At 54.8% G+C, this 18,063-nt stretch overlaps 1 protein-coding gene across 8 annotated transcripts in view; it reads right to left on the reverse strand.

Annotated features, from left to right (window-relative positions):
* Nucleotides 1–18,063, reverse strand: part of Myrip (myosin VIIA and Rab interacting protein) — a 192,788-nt gene that overhangs the window by 9,454 nt on the left and 165,271 nt on the right. For all 8 annotated transcript variants that reach the window (XM_033762662.1, XM_033762661.1, XM_033762664.1 and 5 more), the window contains exons 12-13: nucleotides 13,217–13,411; nucleotides 3,848–4,009 (exon numbers count right to left, since the gene is read on the reverse strand). In XM_033762662.1, coding sequence (XP_033618553.1) covers nucleotides 3,848–4,009; nucleotides 13,217–13,411 — 357 coding nt within the window. The remainder of the gene's footprint in view (nucleotides 1–3,847; nucleotides 4,010–13,216; nucleotides 13,412–18,063) is intronic.

Genomic DNA, 18,063 nt, shown 5'->3' on the forward strand with positions numbered 1-18,063 from the left:
TTCATCAGCTCAGGGGTCAGGAGAGCGCCGATCCTTTCTGAGCCCAGCCACCCTGGAAGCTGAAGGACCCCAGGAGGCCCTGCCTCCTCCACCCCTTGCTGTGCCCCACAGGGACCAAGTGCTGGCCTGTGCCGTCTGTGGGACGCACTGGAGCTGTGCGGTGCCATCTGCCACGGCACCTCCGGAGCCCAAGAGGACGGGGCTCCCCAGGCCTGGGCTTTGACCTCCAGCTCAGGGAGTGGCAGAAAACACTTCTCTTTGTAGGGCACTCAGCCACCAGCGTTGTTACAGCAACAGAAAACAGATGGAGTCGGCTCTGTTTGCGCTGCTGCTTGAGTGGGGCTTTGAAGGGTGAGAGTGACTTTCGCACCCTGTGCTCTTCTCCCACAGCTCTGCACCTCACCTGCGGCCTCTGGGCCTGGGGAGAGGCTTGGAGGCCCTGCCTGAGTCCACCTCTTCACTCATCGGTGTCCTCCTCTATGCCCGGGGAGGGTGGGGAGCCCACATTTCCTTCCAGTCTGACACAGAGGGGAGGACCAGGTCATCTCGCCCAGTGAGGAGGGACAGTCCTCGGCCTTGGGAAGGGCACTGCACACCAGGCGCATGCTCCAGGCTTGGAATACGTGAGCCCACTCAGGCCACAGCACAACCGTGGGCAGCTGGTGTCTCATGGGATGCTGCCACTCACAGTTGAGGGTCAGCGGGTGCCCGGTGCCAGGCTCCCATGCTGTTGTGTTCTTCAGGACTGGTCACAGCCTAGCGCCATGCAGGGTGGGGCAGGAGAGGCAACAAAGGGACCTCGGAGTCCCAGAAGAGGCGGGACTCAGCCACTGCTGGATGGTGCAGCCTGAGGGTCCCTGGAGCCCCACCCAGGCCACCTGGCAGCTGCAGGCGTGAGCTCCACCTCTTGGTCCTTCTACCACGTGCTGTGCTCCAGCACCCCTAGACCTTCTGCTGGTCACTGGACACTTTTGGGCAGAGTCCATGGAGACAGGCACTGTGAGAGGTGCAGTAGGCTTAGACCCAGATGTCCCCAGAGCCTCTTGTGCTCAGACATGGGGTTTTTCAAAGGTGACTGGGTAATGGGGCCACAGCTGGCCTGGGGTGAGGGGATGGGATCTAGTGGAGGCACTCACAGGGGCGTGGCCTAGAAGTGTCTGTCTCCCTCCTGGCTCCTCCCTTCCCTCTCTGCTTCCTGGCTGCCATGCCCTGAGCAGCTCTCCTCCGCAAGACCCTTCTGCCATGGCTTCCTGCCTCTGAGTCGGCCAAACACAAGCCAAAACTAACCTCTCCTTCTCTAAGCTGTGGGTGTTGGGTACTGTGTCCCAGCCACAGGAAAGTGACTAAGTCAAGGTACACAGGGAAGGCTTGAAGGGTCATCAGCACACGTGGGTGACTCTTCTTCACTGAGAGGGGACCTCTTGGTCAGAGGAGGAGTTGGAGGGGGAGGGGAGGGGAAGGAGACAGGTGGTGAAAGAACAAAAGTTCAGCTGCCAGGAGCCACCCCAGAAGGAGGCCAGGGCCGCCACCTCTGTGCTCAGACTCCTGTAAACCTCCCATTGACAGCTGCATTTCTTTGGTTTATAGGCAGATACATCAAGGAGCCTCTGAGAAAAGCTGTGGGCTATGCTCTCTTCAGTCATTGGGAACCACTGTGCACTCAGTGCTGCTCGAGCCTGGGAGCAGCTCGGATGCAGGCCTTCCTCCAGAGGGAGAGTGCCCTGCTGACCGCCCATCTGCTGGCAGTCAGGTTCTGGAGTGAGGAGCACTGACTCCTCAAGTGTTAGTGCCCAGGACAAAGGACAAAGAGAACAGAAAGGCAACTGCTGAGGGCTAACTTTGCCTACATTCTGTTAATCTGCCTGTCGTCATCTATCTATCTGTCACGTACTGGCCTACCTGTAACTGCCTGAGTCCCCCCAAGATGCAGTGCCCTGGGCGGTACGCTGGCCAGGGTTGATGGAGCCAGCTCTTGAGTATGCTGGGTGTCAGAGCTAACAGCTTGGCATCGGGCTCTGTTCCCAGCTAAGGATCAGGGGCTCAGGTGAGCAACTTCTCCTGGTACGGAGGGCCAGGAGGACTCCACGCAGGCTCATGGACAGACGGATGGGCAGGGTCCTCCACGCCTGTGTGGATAGGAGCTGAGCCTCTGCTCTGGTAGCACCTGGTGGGGTGGAGGGGTCCGCCCTATGGCTGCCCACCTGGGTCAACCCGGGGCTGTGGTGGGGCGGGCAACTTGTGCACACGCTGCACACTCTTGGCCATGGACAAAAATCCCCATGCCCCACGACTTTCTGGCATTTGACCTTGGGCAAGTGGCTCAACCTTTTGCCTCCTGAGTTTCTGAAGATAAAAAAATGGTGATTAGAGAAGCTGCCACCTCCTGGGGTTGCTGAAAAGATTAAGTTGTAATAGTGAGGCAAAGCACAACTCTTGGCAGGAAGTAAGTTTCTGGAGCACTGGGTGTTATCCACACCACTGGGATGCTTAGAAATGAATAATAATTTAATAGGTACATTCAAACACATAGAAAAATATGTGGGACTCCACAAACTAGGGATCCAATAATTTAAGCCTAGAAAAATTTGGAAGTAGAAATAACTAATTATCCAATAAGACCCTCCTACACACTCATAAATAATATTATTTCCTGCTAAACCATTCAGAGACTATTTGCTATGCAATGCACTAGAACACAAATGATTGGATTCTGCTTTCTATAACTTTGACAATAAATTTACTAAATCTTGGGAAACACTTATGGAAAATAATTGAGGAAAGTTGCCTTTTAACTATTCTGGCTGCTGATGAGTAGCCAACAGGACCACTGTGATGCAGCCAGCCCCAGCTCACGGCATTAACCACGCCCTTCTCATCAACAGTGCCAGCAGTGGCTGTGATTTTTGGCTATTTAAAAATCATAATCATAATTCTTTAGATCGTCACAGTCTCTATTCAGAAGTGGTCCCAAAGATATAGTTCCAAAATGTGAGGTGTACAGAAATAGGAGGTGCGATTGAAAAATATGGTGAATGTTTCGAATAATCTGAAGTAAAAGACACATTACCATCAGTTCTCCTCAAAACCCTGCCTGCTCTGAATACTCTTTCCCATTGTTCTCGTCACTTTCTGCAGCAGCTCTGGAGTCCTTTCGGGGCGGGGGTGGTCTTTAGCTGCGCTGTCCTGGGTACCTTGATGTCTTGAATGGATTCAAAGCCTTTTCATGGTCATTTTGACCTTAGGGAAGAACCAGAAGGCCCCTGGACAGTAACAGATCTGCTGAGTGAGGTCAATGAGGACACTGTCGTGTTTCACAGCCTGCATTTCTGTTGGGTGCTTGGCAGCAGCAATCACTGTATTTTATATTTATTTATTTATTTGGTACCAGGGATCGAACTCGTGACCTTGCGCTTTCGAGGCAGGTATGGTAACACTGTTAAATCCCTGGCCCCAGTCACTGTATTTTAGTTCATCCTCGTAAAGACATGAATGTCCTTATTTTGTGTCCGGCAGGGTGAGAGGCACCGGAGTCATACACTAAGTGAGACAGGCACAGTCCCGTCCTCGCGGAGCTTGTAGGCCAAGGTGGGGAAACGGGCATGAAGTGATCAACAGTGTGGCCATGACTGGAGAAAGATAGTCTCGGGGTTCAACAGCAAGGGGTCTTGGGTGGGGCAGGTGATTTGCCAAGGAGGAAACCAGCACAGGACTTTAAAGAGAATCCCGGAGTGCTACAGAAGCTGTGATTCAGGGAGGAGACAGCTGTGCTCAAGAGGGCAGGCTTGGTGGATGCCCTCCCTGGAGCCCACCGAGGGTGACAGCCCTGGTGGGCGCCACTCACCCTTACCTGCAGCTCTGCGTGGTGCACCTGGGCAGCAGCCGCAGCCACCTGGTCCTCCAGTTCTGCCAGCTCTGTGTCCTGGGTGCCACTGTGGATGCTGCGGGCAGCGTCCTCCAGCTCAGTGAGCTGGCCCTCCAGCCCGTACACCGTTCCCGCTGCCAGGTACACCTGTGGGGAGAGGCGGCTGCTCAGGTGCGCATACCTGGGATTCTCAGCAGGGGCCCAAGATACAGGGAGCGAGGGAGAAAGGGGGTCCCCGCAGGAAAGATGCCTTCGTATGCTTCACAGCCAGCCACTCCCCTCCAGCCTTTCTTCAGGAAATGGACTAGTGAGCTGCCTGTAAGGAAACCTACAGAGCACTCAGCGTGAGCTCTGAGTTACCGGTTTGCCCAGTGACTCGTCAAAAGGGGTGTGGAGAAACAGACAGAAGCTCATGACAGGGTCTTTCCCTGTGAAGGTTTCGGTTGGCATTTAGTAACTGAGAAAAATTCACCACGAAAGGAGTGTTTAGTTTAAAATAACTGGCAACTTTGAGCAAATCATTGCTGATGAATGTCTTTCTGCTTGTTGAAAATGAGTTAAGGGAATTAAAGTGAACTTGAAATTTAGAGTAGGAAAGCACTTCCTTAGAAGAAAATCTGATGTTAGGAGAGACACATGAAATCTGTGTCAGTTAGGGTAATTTTTTGACAGCTAGTGAAATCAGAGAGCAGATCAGATAGAGTAATTTGAAATAAAAGACCTTTCTTTTTTGTAGTATTGATGGGTGAACCCAGAGCCTTTGAACTGTGCTACATCCCCAAACTTTTTCTTACTTTTTACTTTGAGACAGGGTCTCACTAACTCACTGTGAGTTGCCCAGGCTGGGCTTGAACTTGTGATCCTCCTGCCTCAGCCTCCCAGAGTGCTGGGATGACAGGCGTGAGTCACCGGCCCCGCTAAGATATGTTTTGACAAGCAGGTAGAGGTGGTTTTCACAAACGCTTCCTCAGCCTCCTCAATAACGTGATGGAGCCACCCACGACGAGGGACACGGTCGTCTTCAGGCGGCAGCTGCTGCAGACTGGTCCCCGTGTGCGGTCGGCACGCTCGCCACTCAGCAGGAGTCGCAGGCATCAGAGTGAAGCTGAGCAGAGCGCACGCTGGTCCCACGCTGCTGTGACTCGAGCTGACGGAGGGCGCTGGGCCGCGCCAGGTGCCCTGAACAGCAGCCACACCACGTGCACGGCAGACGCCAGTGTGATCACCGTGAGGCGGGAGGCCCTGCCCGTCCTGTGGGTCTCTCGCACCACCCCGGTGGAGCCGAAAGCTTGGCACAGAAGAGCGCCCGGGCGGAGCGAGGGCCCGGCTGTGGGAGCCTCCCGACCAGACGGCGCTGCAGGTGTTGTGTGGCACCTCCCACAAGGACCTGCATCCACCGTCCATCGGTCTGTCCAGCTGTCCGTTCATCCGTCACAGTGCTTCGAGCAGGCCGCCCTCGGCTTCTCTTCCCCTCACCGCGGGCTGAGTGTGGGGAGATGCTGCCTCTGAAACCCTCACCGTTTATTTCGTCGTCACTGTTCCTCCGATGAGAGGAGTGATGAGTTCAATGTGGTGCAGGAACAGAGGCATTCAGCAAAATCCCACTTCCACCGGCAAACTGTCGGGTGCCCATCGCGACCTTGGGCCTCCCAGAGCTGTGGAGGAACGAGGCACCTCCGTATTTCAAAGGTGCAGAGTGGATAAAGTATTCTAAGATGTGCTAACATTTTTGAAGAAAAGTTTTGAAGAGAGAGAAGGAAGAGCGTGTTGGAGTTTATTACACTTTGTAAACGCCTTTTCCCATCCATATTAATAATGATAAATTTACTTAGGTATCACCTTAAAATATGTTTAGTTCTTTAAACAAAATTTGACTTGTGATTTACTTGAAATGAGTCACTTAAGTGTGGCGAGCAGAAACACGACCTGGCCTTGGACCCTGGCTTCCCCAGAGGAGCCTCACGGGCTCAAGGCAGCCCCCAGACTGTGCCCCCTGACTGCTGGTCACATTTCCAACACAGGCGTCTGCTAAAATTCCCTCTTCTTTTCTGAGACAGAGCAACGTGAAAGAGCCCCAGCGCTGGGAAGGCCGGGGCCTCGCCTCTTCCACTGCCCCTCACAGCCCGCCCTCCGAGCTCTGTCTCTGGCCTCGGCAGGCCTGGCCTTGCAGGGTGACACCTGACGGGCAGGGATGAGGAGGTGATAGGAACTTGCTGAGCCGGGTTGATGGGCCTCAACGCTGTGGCCACGCCGGCACGGATAGGTACGATGCAACCCTGTGCTCCAGGTGGGCAGGTCCCGAGCCTTCCCCAGGCCCCGCTGGGAAGAGGACTGGGCACGAGCTAGGGATGCTGGGTCCTGGGTCACTGCATCTCAGCAGGAAGCCGCGCCCAGAGCTGCTGCAGGGCGGATAGCCTAACCCTGGCTCTGCCGCAGGCCCTGCAGGGCGCATGTGCCCCTCTGGCTGTAGAGCCATCGCTATCCGAGAAGCATCCCAGACTGCTGTCCTCCTTCCATCCACTTGCGGACAGGACCGCGGTGGCCTTGTCTGCACAGCCCATGTCTTCAAACCTAGCTGTGGACCTGGTGAGGCCTTGGGGAGTTCTGAGCAGGACAGGTGTGTGTTAAGGAAGACTCTGCGCCAGGCCCCCAGGGGACGGAGCGACACCCTGGCTTCTGTATGCAGGACTGGTTCGTGCTGGCAGCCTTGACCTCAGCGATCCTTGCAGGAGCCGCACACACTTCCCAAGTCACGGGCCTCAGAGCACGCTGTGGGTGTGGCTGCCCTGAGACCAGGCTAGGGGTCAAGGAAGGACAGGGACCGCTGGTCTTCCTAAGCACAGCTGCTGTGTGTGGTGCCACCACCTCTGGCACAGGCTGCCCACCACGGCCTAGGGACAACTCTGGGTGTCTGCTGCCACCTCTTGGTGGCAGGGAAAGGGGCAGAGTGGGAAGAGGCTGGAGCGTGGGAGTCAGGGAACTGGGCTGCCCTTTGCACAGTGAGGATGAAGGCCGAGGCAGGCCAGTCCTCAGATGGGGTTGGAGGGAGTGGGGGGTGGGGAGCCCACTGTCTGTCCTTCTCAGTCCGTCTGCTCTGCTCCGTGAGACTGACCTAGGTCAGCTTCATGTCACCTGGGCTTGTGGTGGGGTGGGACATTAGCAGGAGGTTGCAGGCAGCGGGTACGAGTGGGTGTACTAGTGCAAGTCTGTCATCTCAGGGAGGCTGAGCCAGGAGGACTGCAAGTTCAAGCCCAGCTAGGCAAATTAGCAAGACCCCATCTCAAAATAAAAAGCAGTGGGGATGTAGCTAAGTGTGAAGGCCTTGGGTTCAATTCCCCATATTGCTAAAAAAAAAAAAAAAAGCAGGGACAGAAAGACATCAGGAGTGTTTCGTTCCCTCCTGTCCTCACCGAGACTGTGGCCTCCCATGGTCCCTCTTTTCTGGGCTGTGGCTCATGGCTGGGAGTGGCACAGTTCCAGATGGCACTGTCCTGATGGGGGCGTCACTTCCCTGATCACCCCTGAGTTAAGTGTCCCCCAGCCCCACCCGGCCGGACACATCACACTGCAGGGGTTCACATACCAGAGACCCCTTCCACCTAGCAACGGCGCTGCTGGCCGTGCACTTCCTTCTGGTCCCTGGTAGGGAAGAGGGCGGACAAGGGCAGCAGGGGAGGGGATGCGCATGTGATGCCTGGGTGCACAGGTCACAGACACAGGGCTCGGGTATCTCTGAGTGGGTTTCCGTGTGTGAGCTTCAGACAGCTCTCAAGGTGAGCGTTCTCTGCATCTCAGATCTGCCCACGGGGCTGCTCCTGTTTCCCACCAAGGCAGCAAGCTGAGGATGGAGGTGCACTCTTTACGGTGTGACCCACGGAGTACCTTTTGATTAAACCAAACCAGCTGCACCCAAGGCCTTGTCCCCCCTCCGTCGAATTCCCCTGGGAACAGCATCATAGCTGCGCCCGAGGCCCTGTGATCCGGAGCCAGAGAGGGAAGGAGAGCCCCTCATATCGATCGCAGAGCCATAGAAGCTGAGGACCCAGAAATGGCTGTAACTCTTGGGGACAGGGGAAGCTTCTGTGGCACAGGATGGGCGCAGCCACTACAGGTCTCTGGTCCCTGGGGCCAGTGTGCTAATAAGCCCTGCCCCAAATCATCACAACAGAAGCTCAGCACAGACAAGGCCCCAGACCGGGGCCTGACACAGCCCTGGGGAGAAAGAAAGGCACTGTCTGCTCTCAGCACCTGACAAGAAGCCACCATGGCCTCTAAGTCAGGACGTTTCACGTGTGGGTCTCTGCTATCATATTCTGTTTTAAAAGATGTATTTTCCCAAGCCTTTCAATCTGAGTCTAGAACTGAAAACCTACGTTACAGACACACTTGACCTGCATTTGGAGTGAAACTACCCTTCTTTGCCAAAGGGCTCTGTCCACAACCACTGATGTCGTTGTCCATCAGGACATTCTGGGGGGCATCGTGCCTTTGCTGGACAGGGCTCAGTGCTGGCTCCACACCAGAAATACAGCAGCTGGTTCTGTGGGAGCTGCTACATCTGCTGTCAAGCCTGGGGCGATTATGCCTCTTCCCTGTCCCTAATCGTGGATGGTGCTTGGAGGCTGCTGTGGTTGGGACTGCAGACGCCTCCTGAGGCCATCTGCTGGCTTTGGGAAGTGACTGGACCCCAAGGGTGCTAATCCACAAGTAGACTTGCCCACTGATGAGGTCTCACGAGGAGGTGAGGCCTCAGTGAAGGGGGCAGGTCATAGGGGTAGGACACTGGTCCTGCCCCTCCTCGCTCTGTCTCCCTCCTGTGCACCATGAGGTGGCCATGTTGCCCTACTGTGTGCTCTGCCATGATCCTCTGCCTCACCACAGGTCCATGGACTGAGCCCTCAGAAACTGCGAGCCACAAGAAGCCTTTCTTCCCATACACTGGTTCTCTCAGGTATTTTGTCATGGTGATAGAAAGCTGACAAATACAGAGCACTTCTGATAGTCATAACCAGGAAGGTGTTGCTGTGACCAGTTAGTGGGGCAGAGGCCAGGGATGCTGCTAAACATACAATGCATGGGACAGGACCCATAGAACCTGGAACATCTGTCAGCAGTGGATGCATGGACAGAAAGCATGGCAGAGGGGAAGTGGTCAGGGAAATGTGGCTGGGGCTTGGTGGCTTCCAAAGGGAGAGAACCTTCGACTTTAAAATGGAACAAAGGGTGGCATATTTGTCCCGAGTCATATGCTGGTTTCATTTTTGTCACAATGCCTCTAATACCAGCTTCTGATTTCTGGGAACAGCATTCACCACAGGGCCCTGAAGCAGGGTCCACTGTGCGGGTCAGGAGATAGAATCCGCTGTCTGGGTCTAATGTCACTTTCTTGGCTGATGACAGTAGTGATGGTGGACAGTGGTGACCCATGATCTGGGGACCACACGACTCTCCCTGCAAGAAGGGAGAACTCACACTGCTGTGGACACTTCTCTTTCTCACAAGTAGGAGGACAGAATGACCCACAGTTAGGAGGAGAGTCTGCTCCCAAAGCTCCATGTGTGTGCAGACGCTCCTCCTCAGGCCCAGGGGCCTTTCCCACACCCAGGCCCGGTCATCTCTGCACTGGAATTAATGTTCTCTCTCTTCCTGAGGCCGGGTGAGGCTCTGTGGTGAGCTTTTGCCTGCATGTGCAAGACCCTGGGTTCTGTCCCTGGTGTGTGCACGCACATGCACGCGCACGCGCACACACACACACACACAAAGATGTTTTTCTTCCATGAATGGAAGGAAGAAACTACTGAGTCCTTTACCAGAAACAACTGTATCTGCAAATTCTCTTTAGGAGCAAAATCATGGGGAGGTGATGGAGCAAGAGTAGACGTGAGCACGTTAGTTAGAATTTGCTTCGAGGTGTGCCGTGAGCTGTCTCAGTCCCTTCATCCATGAAGCAGGCTTCAGGCATCTCCAATCTCTCATCCACCTGCCCCTGCACAGCCCTTCAGGCCCCAGCCCTCTCCAGGCCCCATGTCTGGGCACAGACTCCTAGGGCAGGAGAGGAGCTGATACCACAGGGCCCAGAGGAGTAGCAGGGTGCCGACACGGCAACCGAGGCAGGAAGACTCCAGGCCACCCTTCCTGCACTTAGTGAGCTGTGTGAATTTTGGCAAAGTGCAGTCACCAACAGGACCTCCTTCCTTCCCTTCCTTCTCAGGGGTCTTGAAAGCTGTAGTGTCCTTGTCCCAGGGAGGGAGGGAACGAAAGGTCTCTGTGATCAAGGCTGGAACTGCTCTGGGAAGGTCCTTCTCTAGCGTCTCTTGATGGGGCTGCTGCAGAAAGTGGCAATGGTGCTTGTGCAACACAATTATTAATGTGTGAGACATTTATTTTGTGCAAGCGTTACACTAAATGTATTTCCAAAGAAGAAATGCACTTTTGGCACCTTCGTCGAAGACCAAAGTAGCTGCATGTGTCTGTTCTGCTGCACTGGTCCGAATGTCTTTGGTGCCAGAGCCATGCTGTTTCTATCACTGTAGCTTTGTTGTATGGCTTGAAATCAGGTATTGTGATCCCTCCTGCTTTGCTCTTGCTGCCCAAGATTGCTTTTGCTATTCTGGGTCTCTTCTGGTTCCATACGAATTTTAGGATTGTTTTCTCTAGTTCTGAGAAGAATGCTGTTGGTATTTTGATTGTGGTCGTGTTAAATCTGTGGGTCAGTTTTGGGAGTGTGACAATATTGGATCTGTCTATCCACGATATCGCTTTGGTTTTCTGATGTTCTCTTCAGGCTCCCTTTTCAGAGAACTGTAGTTTTCATTGTAAAGTTAGTTCAACAAATGGTGCTGGGAAAACTGGTCATCTATTTGCAAAGACTGAAGCTGGACCCATATCTCACCCCATGTCCTAAACTAAAATAAAAATGGATCAAAGATCTAAACATTAAAACAGAAACACTGAATCTACTCGAAGGTTAGAAAGGTAAAACACTTGAAGTCACGCTGGCCAGGGCTTTCTCGATAGAGCCCCATCTGCGCAAGAGGTAATAGCAATGAACTAGGTTATATCAAATTAAAAAGCTTCTGCACAGCAAAGGAAACAAGCAGTAGAGTGAAGAGACAATCTACAGAATGGGAAAAAAACTTTGCTAGCAACTCCTCAGAAGACTAATATCTAGATATATAAAGAACTAAAAAAAAAAAAATGAGATCACCCCAAATAAAAGACCCAATCAAGAAACGGGCAACTAAAATGAATAGACTCTTCTCAGAGGAAGAACTACAAATGGCCAACAAACATATGAAAAATGTTCAATGTGCCTATGAGAGAAATGCAAATTAAAACAGTGCTAAGATTCCATCTTACACCAGTAAGTCTGGCAGTCACCAAGAAGTCAAAGAATAATGCATGGCTGCAGGTAAAAGGAACCGTCCCACATTGTTGGTGGGAATGTAAACTATGCAACTGCTACGGAAATCAGTTTGGAGATTGTCAAAGAACTAAAATCGGAAATTCCACTCGACACAGCCCTTCCCCTTCTAGGTATCTTCCCCAAAGTGATACATGTTTATAGCAGCACAATTTCTAATAGCTCAATCCTGGAAGCAGCCCGGATACCCATCAACAGATGAATGGACTAAGAAAATGGACTTTGTATGTAATGGAATGCTACTCAGCTACAAAGAAGGATACATTCAAGACATTTGGAGGAAAATGAACACACCTGGAAAATATAATGTTGAGTAAAATGTCAGACACAAAACCTTAAATACCACGTGCTATTGCTCATCTGAGTAAAGCAAAGTACAGAGGAAGAGCACAGTGAAGGGTGGACAGAAGGAAACAAGGAGCTGGAACTCTTGCAAATAGGTAAGGTCCAAGAGACCACGGGTGAGGGGGGCAGTAAGAGGGTTGGACGTATACGTGCTGGAACTTGAAGACCTCAATGAATACAAAGAACAATGTCACAGACATGAGCTGAGAATCATAATAAAAACAAGAATGGACATAGGGAAAAGGTGGAGGGAGGTGTTTGGGAAGAGGAAGAGGATTAAAAAAGAATCACGCCGTGTCAAGTACACGCACTTGCTCCTCAAGATGAATGTGAACTTCGGGTATTGCAAACATGTACCGATAAAACTTAAAAAGAGTCAGTTTGAATGTATGTGATTTTAGGCATTTTCCTTCTGACCAGCCACGGAGCTGGGAGAGAGAAGGGCTGTGGAGGCGAGTGACCGAGCGTCCTGGTCTCAGTGTGGTCAGGAGGCCATGGGGCAAAGCAGCAGGACTCTGCTCAGCCCCTAGGGGCCTGGACACGCAGTGTGGAGTTCGGCGGGGAGGAGGGCGGTGGGTTCCTGCTCTGTGCATGGGGCCGGGGTTTTCACTGGAGACGGCAAAGACAGCTGCCTGTGCTGGAGTCCTGAGCGGGGACAGTGGGCAGGTCTGGTGCATGACTGAGGTCCCTGGGCTCCTGTCCCCTTCCCCGAGGGCACAGGCAGCCTCCTCACATGCCCTTTGCCCTCCACAACCCCCTTGCTGACTGTCAGCCAGCTCGAGTCTTTTCCAGCCCATCTGCACACTTCTTCATAAACCTGTCTCATCCAGAGAGCTCTGCTCGGCTGGCTCAGCCAGAGTCGCTGTCCTCGGTGTGTGGCCGTCCTCAGTATCTGTTGGGGCTCCTCACATCCTGCTACCCGTGATGTCCACAGAGCCTGCTTTGTCCTCTCACTCACCTGTTGGGTTTCTTCAGCCAGCATCTCAGATGGTTTCCTCACCCTGATGTGTTCATGCCTTTTGGTGATTCTTCCATCCATTCAACCTCACCATCTCCTGGCTCTGGGCCCCCAGGTGCCCTCAGCCTGTGCAGGGTCCCTAAGCTGGCGCCATGCCCACCACAATGGCCCTGAGTGACTTCCCCCTGGCTGAGCCTGAACACAGGAACACTGGTGTGACTCAGTGGTGTCACTGTTAGTGTTACTGTATGACCGCATTTCCGCTGTGCCCGGCTACAGTTACACTTGCTCCCTACAGGAGGCATCCTCTGGGACTGCTTGGGGGCGCACAGAGCCACTGATGTCCCTGCTGGCCAAGGGAGGGCCAGTTCCTCTGCCCTAGGTCAGGGCCGACTCCCAGCCAAGCCCTACCCTGCCTGGCTAACTCCCTCCTCTCTCCTCCCTCATCTCCCTATGAGAGCGACCTCATCAGCCCGGACCCTCGTCTGGCTTTTGTTTCCTGGTCTCTGAGGCCACGCTGGCTGTGGTGGCCATGGTGGCATGTCCTCCCACTTGGTGGTGACCCACGGAGCCCTTGGCCGCTGCTCTGCATGCTCCCCCACCCCTGCCAGCCACGTCTGCCCCTTACGTTCTCTTCCAGGTGGGTCAGCTGCTCCTCCAGTCTTGCTTGGCTGGTCCCGAGAGGAAATGTCCCCTCCTCTCTGCCAGCAGGGACTGGCGGGAGCTCCCAGGGCCCTGTGGACTCTGCAATCAGCTCCTCGGTGGCAGTGATGACCTTTAGGACTTCTGTGGAGATGTTGCAGAGAGAAACAGCAGAATACTTCTGTTTGGTCCGACAACAGAAGGGGACAGAAGACAAGAACAGTACATTAACAATGACACAGAAACCCCGCGGCACCACGGTGCTCATCAGGAGCCTGACTGTGTCATAACACACAGACATCCATGTGCAGAGGGACGGAGGGTGGCCGTGTGAGGAGGGTCTCTGGGTCCTGGGGCGCTGACTGTCCCCTGCCTGCCACCTCGGGGCTGGCTGTGTTATACTCCCTCCTGCATGTCAGCCACAGCTACCGTGCAGCCCCTGCAGTGGCTTCCTCTGCCGTGGGACCTGGCCAAGAGCTCCTTTGTGTCACTAGCACCGAGACAGAGTACCAAGGGCTGGGTCAGGGAGGGGACCGGCCACACGTCCTCGGCATCTCTCAGTGGACGCTGTGCCTGTCCTGCACCTGTCCTCGCCTGTCCTCCCCACTCACCCTGCTCTCAGCTTCCCTGTGGCTCGGGTCCTCACGGGCTCAGAAGCCTCTGTAAAAGCTTTGTCCTAAGCACTGGCCAGGCAGCTCTTCCTGGCTATCCTGACAACTGACACCTCGATTTTAGCTGGAACAGTAGGAGCGCTTTTTCCAGCCCAGCCACCCCACTCTGGGAATGTGGGGAGCAGAAGCCAGGCTGACAAGCTGAGGCCGTTCTAGAGGGACCAGGGGCTCACACCTGCACCCCATGTTCCAGCCGGGCTGCGACGAAGCTGCACTGGGCTGTGTGTGGTGGGCGTGCTCCGTCCCTTCCTGTGCCTGAGTCTGGATACAACACCTCTGAGGGAAAGGCTGTGTGTGTGGATGCTGGGTAGAAGGGAGAGCTACTCGCCACAGACTGATCCAGCACCTGCAGCGAGATGGTGAGGGGACAGCGACTTAGGGAGGTGGCAGAGGTGAGCAGTGGCCTGGAGCTCATGGGTCAGTGAGAAAGAGAGGCAGGGCTGTGGCAATGTCACCAGGGGCACACAGGTGCCCAGCACAGGGACTATGTGTGTGCGTGTGCGTGCGCACACACACACACACACACACACGCACACACACACACGCACACTGAACTCTGTCCCAGCAGCATGCTTTAATACGTAGTAGTACCTCAGTACTTCCACCAATGCAGTTATAAACATCACTTCTTAACTCTTAATGCAGGAAGGGACCCCAAAACCTCAGTGCTGACCCTGGAGCCCTGGTGTGAAGCTCAGTGGGCTGCCTGTGAAGCTGTCACAGGGCCATGCCATGTGGGCACGTGGCAGAGGCCTCCCCAGAGACTCCCCAAAATGACAGGGAGCCGGGGTGCTGTGGGCCCGAGGGGTGGGTGCTTCTGTGACTGCTTCACACGCACACACAGCTCCATGAAGCCGAGACCTGAGGGTTTGCCGCGGGACTGCCCCAACTTCCGGAGCCTGCGCTGCGGGGGAGACTGCCCGGCACAGGTGGCTCTGAGGGCCCCAGAGTCCGCAGGTCGGCATGCTTCCCACAGGGGCAGGTGCTCTTGGCACATCTGCCCTGACTGCCTGGTTTCTGGAACAATGCTTCTGACCACTGTTACCTATTGTTTCCCAGTTATTTTTAACTTTCTTTTGCCAAAGAAGAGGGTTTTTCTGATATGTGGCCTAGGCTGGCCTTGACCTCAAAGTAATCCTGCCGCCCCAGCCTCCCGAGTGCTGGGATTACAGGCAAATGTCACCACAGCTGGCTGCAAATAAGAATATTAAAAAAAACAAAAAACTACTAGAATCTAGCATCACCTAATACCACGGTGATTTCCCAAAGATGGCATGAAGATAGCAGAAATGAAGCACAGTACATCAGCTCAGACTTCAGAATAGTCTGCTGTAACTGACAGTAAACAACCAACTCACACACACACGACACCCACAATCTCACACATTTAGGCGCTCACACACACACAGTTGTGGAGGAGGCTGTTGCTCTCATCTGCTGTTTTCTGGTTCCCGAGAGGATGGAGGGCCCCTGTCCCTCCACCACAGCACTGACTGAATTGTACACACGGATGGCAGTGAGAGCGGGCATCCTCCTTGCTGGTGGAAGAGGACACAGCTCCAAGTGCCCCTGCCACTGAGTCCCCGCAATGGGACATAGCCTCCTGTGAGCCTGGGCTCAGGGTGTGTGTGTGCGGGGGAGGCGCATGGCAGACTTGGAGCAGGGCGGCTTGGGGTACAGAGGACAGAGTCGGGCAGGTCTAGGTGCCCTAGCGCCAGGGCTGTGTGGTGGGGCAAGGGCCCCACGCAATCCTGCTGCTGCCGTGGTGCCAGCTGTGTCGCGAGACCTGTGTGCCAGGCACCAGGAGCAGCTCCTGTGCCTAAGGTCCCATGGGGCTTGGCTGTGCGCTTGCTTCTGATGGATGCAGAGGCCAGAAGGAGCGGAATTCGCACCTCAGGCGCTGACTGTGGGGCCCAGGGCCTCGGCTGGGAGCAGGGGCAGGGCGTAGTGTGTGCAACCCTCTTTCTGCTGCACAGGTCACCAGGACCCGGGGTGTGGCAGCCAAGCAGAGGAGGACAGAGGAGCTGAGCACAGGGGCCGTGGGGAGGAGCAGGATGGCAGGTGGCCTGGGGGAAATAGGCCAGTAGGGGACCTAAACCCTGGGACAGACGGGGCCAGGGTTCTTCTGAAATAAGGGAAAGGTGGAGTCCAAAGCCTCTTTCTCACAGCCAAGAGATTGCGTGATTATTAGGCACCAGCACTTTGAGTCATTTGCTCCACTTTGGTTTTAAATTTGTTTTCCATGCCAGGTTTTCTTGGCTGGGGTGAGGGGACGAAATCCTCACAGGTGGCTTTCGTGAAACAGAGACAGCCACGTCTGAGACTCACACAGTGGTGCAAAGGGGTCTTCCACATGAACTTGTTTATTCATGTTTGCAACTGGAGATCACTCCTGGCCTTCAGCTACAGCCCCAGTCCTCTGCTTAAATTTTGAGACAGGGTCCCGCTAATGTGCTGCCTCAGGCAGGGCCCCTGACCCTCCTGCCTCAGCCTCCCAGAGTGCTGGATTACAGGGGTACTCAGCATGCCCGCTCCAGTAGGGGTCTTCCAGAGGCAAGTCGGACCACAGAGGGGTGGTGGGAGCACTACCGCCGAGCTGAGGCTTCCAGCAGACCCGGAGGGGTGAGCAGGACACAGCCAGCTCGTGGCCCGTCTCGCGCCACCCCTGACCTGTGGGCTTTCCCTGCCCTCTCGGGAGCAGTGGAGATGCAGTGCAGGGAAGCCCCGAGACTGGGCCTCTACACCCGGATTCCTGCCGTCTCCCCAGCCCCTCTTCCCAGGCGCATCCCCAGGGCCAGGAAGTGACCGTGTGCTGGGCCTCAGCACAGCCCTCAGCCTCTCTGCAGCTGATGAAGGAGAGCCTGCGCCACGCTGCGGCCGGAGCAGTCGTGAAGAGCAGTCCCTGGGGCCCAGCCACGCGTGGTCAGGGGATGAAGTGAGTCCAGGCCCCACAGTCTGCCCCTGCTTTTCTGTCCCATCCCTGTGACATGTTCTCATGCAGCTACGAGAGCAAGCAAGGAAATTCATCCACATGCCCTGATTTCACACCATTCTCTCCTTTTTAAAAGTCAGAAAAAAAACTCCATATGCCCTCCTAAGAAGTTGACAGGAGTCTGTGAGAAAAATTCAGTGCAAATATATTTTGGTTCTTGTGAAACAGAAGGCCCCAGGCAACGTCTCCACAACCTGTCAAAATACAGACTCCAGCACAGGCTATTCGAGGGGCCTGCTGGGAGGGGACGGCGCTGAGCAGGGGCTGGCTCAGGGCTTAGTAAGTCAGCACCGGTCCATGGCATGCACCCTGGTGGAGGAGGCAGCTCATGACCTCTGGGGGTCGTCATTCCCAAGCCTCTAGCTCGCTCTGAGGGCCAAAGCCATTCGAGAGAGGAACAAGATTTTCACTTTCTAACGGGGATGAAAACATTAACGTCTAGGTGTGTGCCGCCTGGCTTAGCTCTGGGAAAAAACGCAGCCACCTGTGCCTGCCTGAGGTGATTTTCTTGCCCTTCCTGATGGTGTCCACTACAGTGTGGGCCCGTGAGGTGGCAGAGTGGGTGTCCGGCCATCGCCTTGGATGGCTTCCCTCCAGGCGCTGCAGGCTGGAGCTCCTCTCTTGGCCCCTGATCTGTGCCTTTTCCCCAGCTATGCTCGAGGGTGGGTGCCCATGTCCACTGGAAGGCTTTCTACATTGCTGGCGGGAGCATGCTCGCTCTGAAGAAGCCCCAGGACTCTGCCATCACCTCTGTTCATTGTGAGAACAGACCCCGCGCAGGCCTGTAACCCTGGTAAATGTAAGGCGTCCAGTTGCTTCCCTACTCACCCTTGTCAAGCGCCTGCCGTTTCTCAGGAATTAGTGCCAGAGCGCTCTGCTGGCCGGGCCAGCCCTGCCCCTCGCCCATCTTCTCTCCTTGGCCGCCCATTTCCTCCGGGGCCCTGCCTGGGACCTGGCTGCTCTGATGCCTTCGGGTCTTGGGTCCGGGACACCTGGCCAGGATGTCTGTCTCTCCCAAGTCCCTCCTCTTCCATCTGCTTCTGGTGGCATCTTCCCCTCCTGTTTCCATCTTGTGTGAGATCTGAGAGTGCGCAGCGTCCTCTCGCGTCCACACTGCACGGCCACTTCTGTGACTTGAGGAGCAAATGGCAAACGACACAAGAAGGAATC

Source organism: Fukomys damarensis, unplaced genomic scaffold (genome assembly GCF_012274545.1).
Source record: "Fukomys damarensis isolate Sample0158 unplaced genomic scaffold, DMR_v1.0_HiC HiC_scaffold_12, whole genome shotgun sequence".
Taxonomy (NCBI): Eukaryota; Metazoa; Chordata; class Mammalia; order Rodentia; family Bathyergidae; genus Fukomys; species Fukomys damarensis.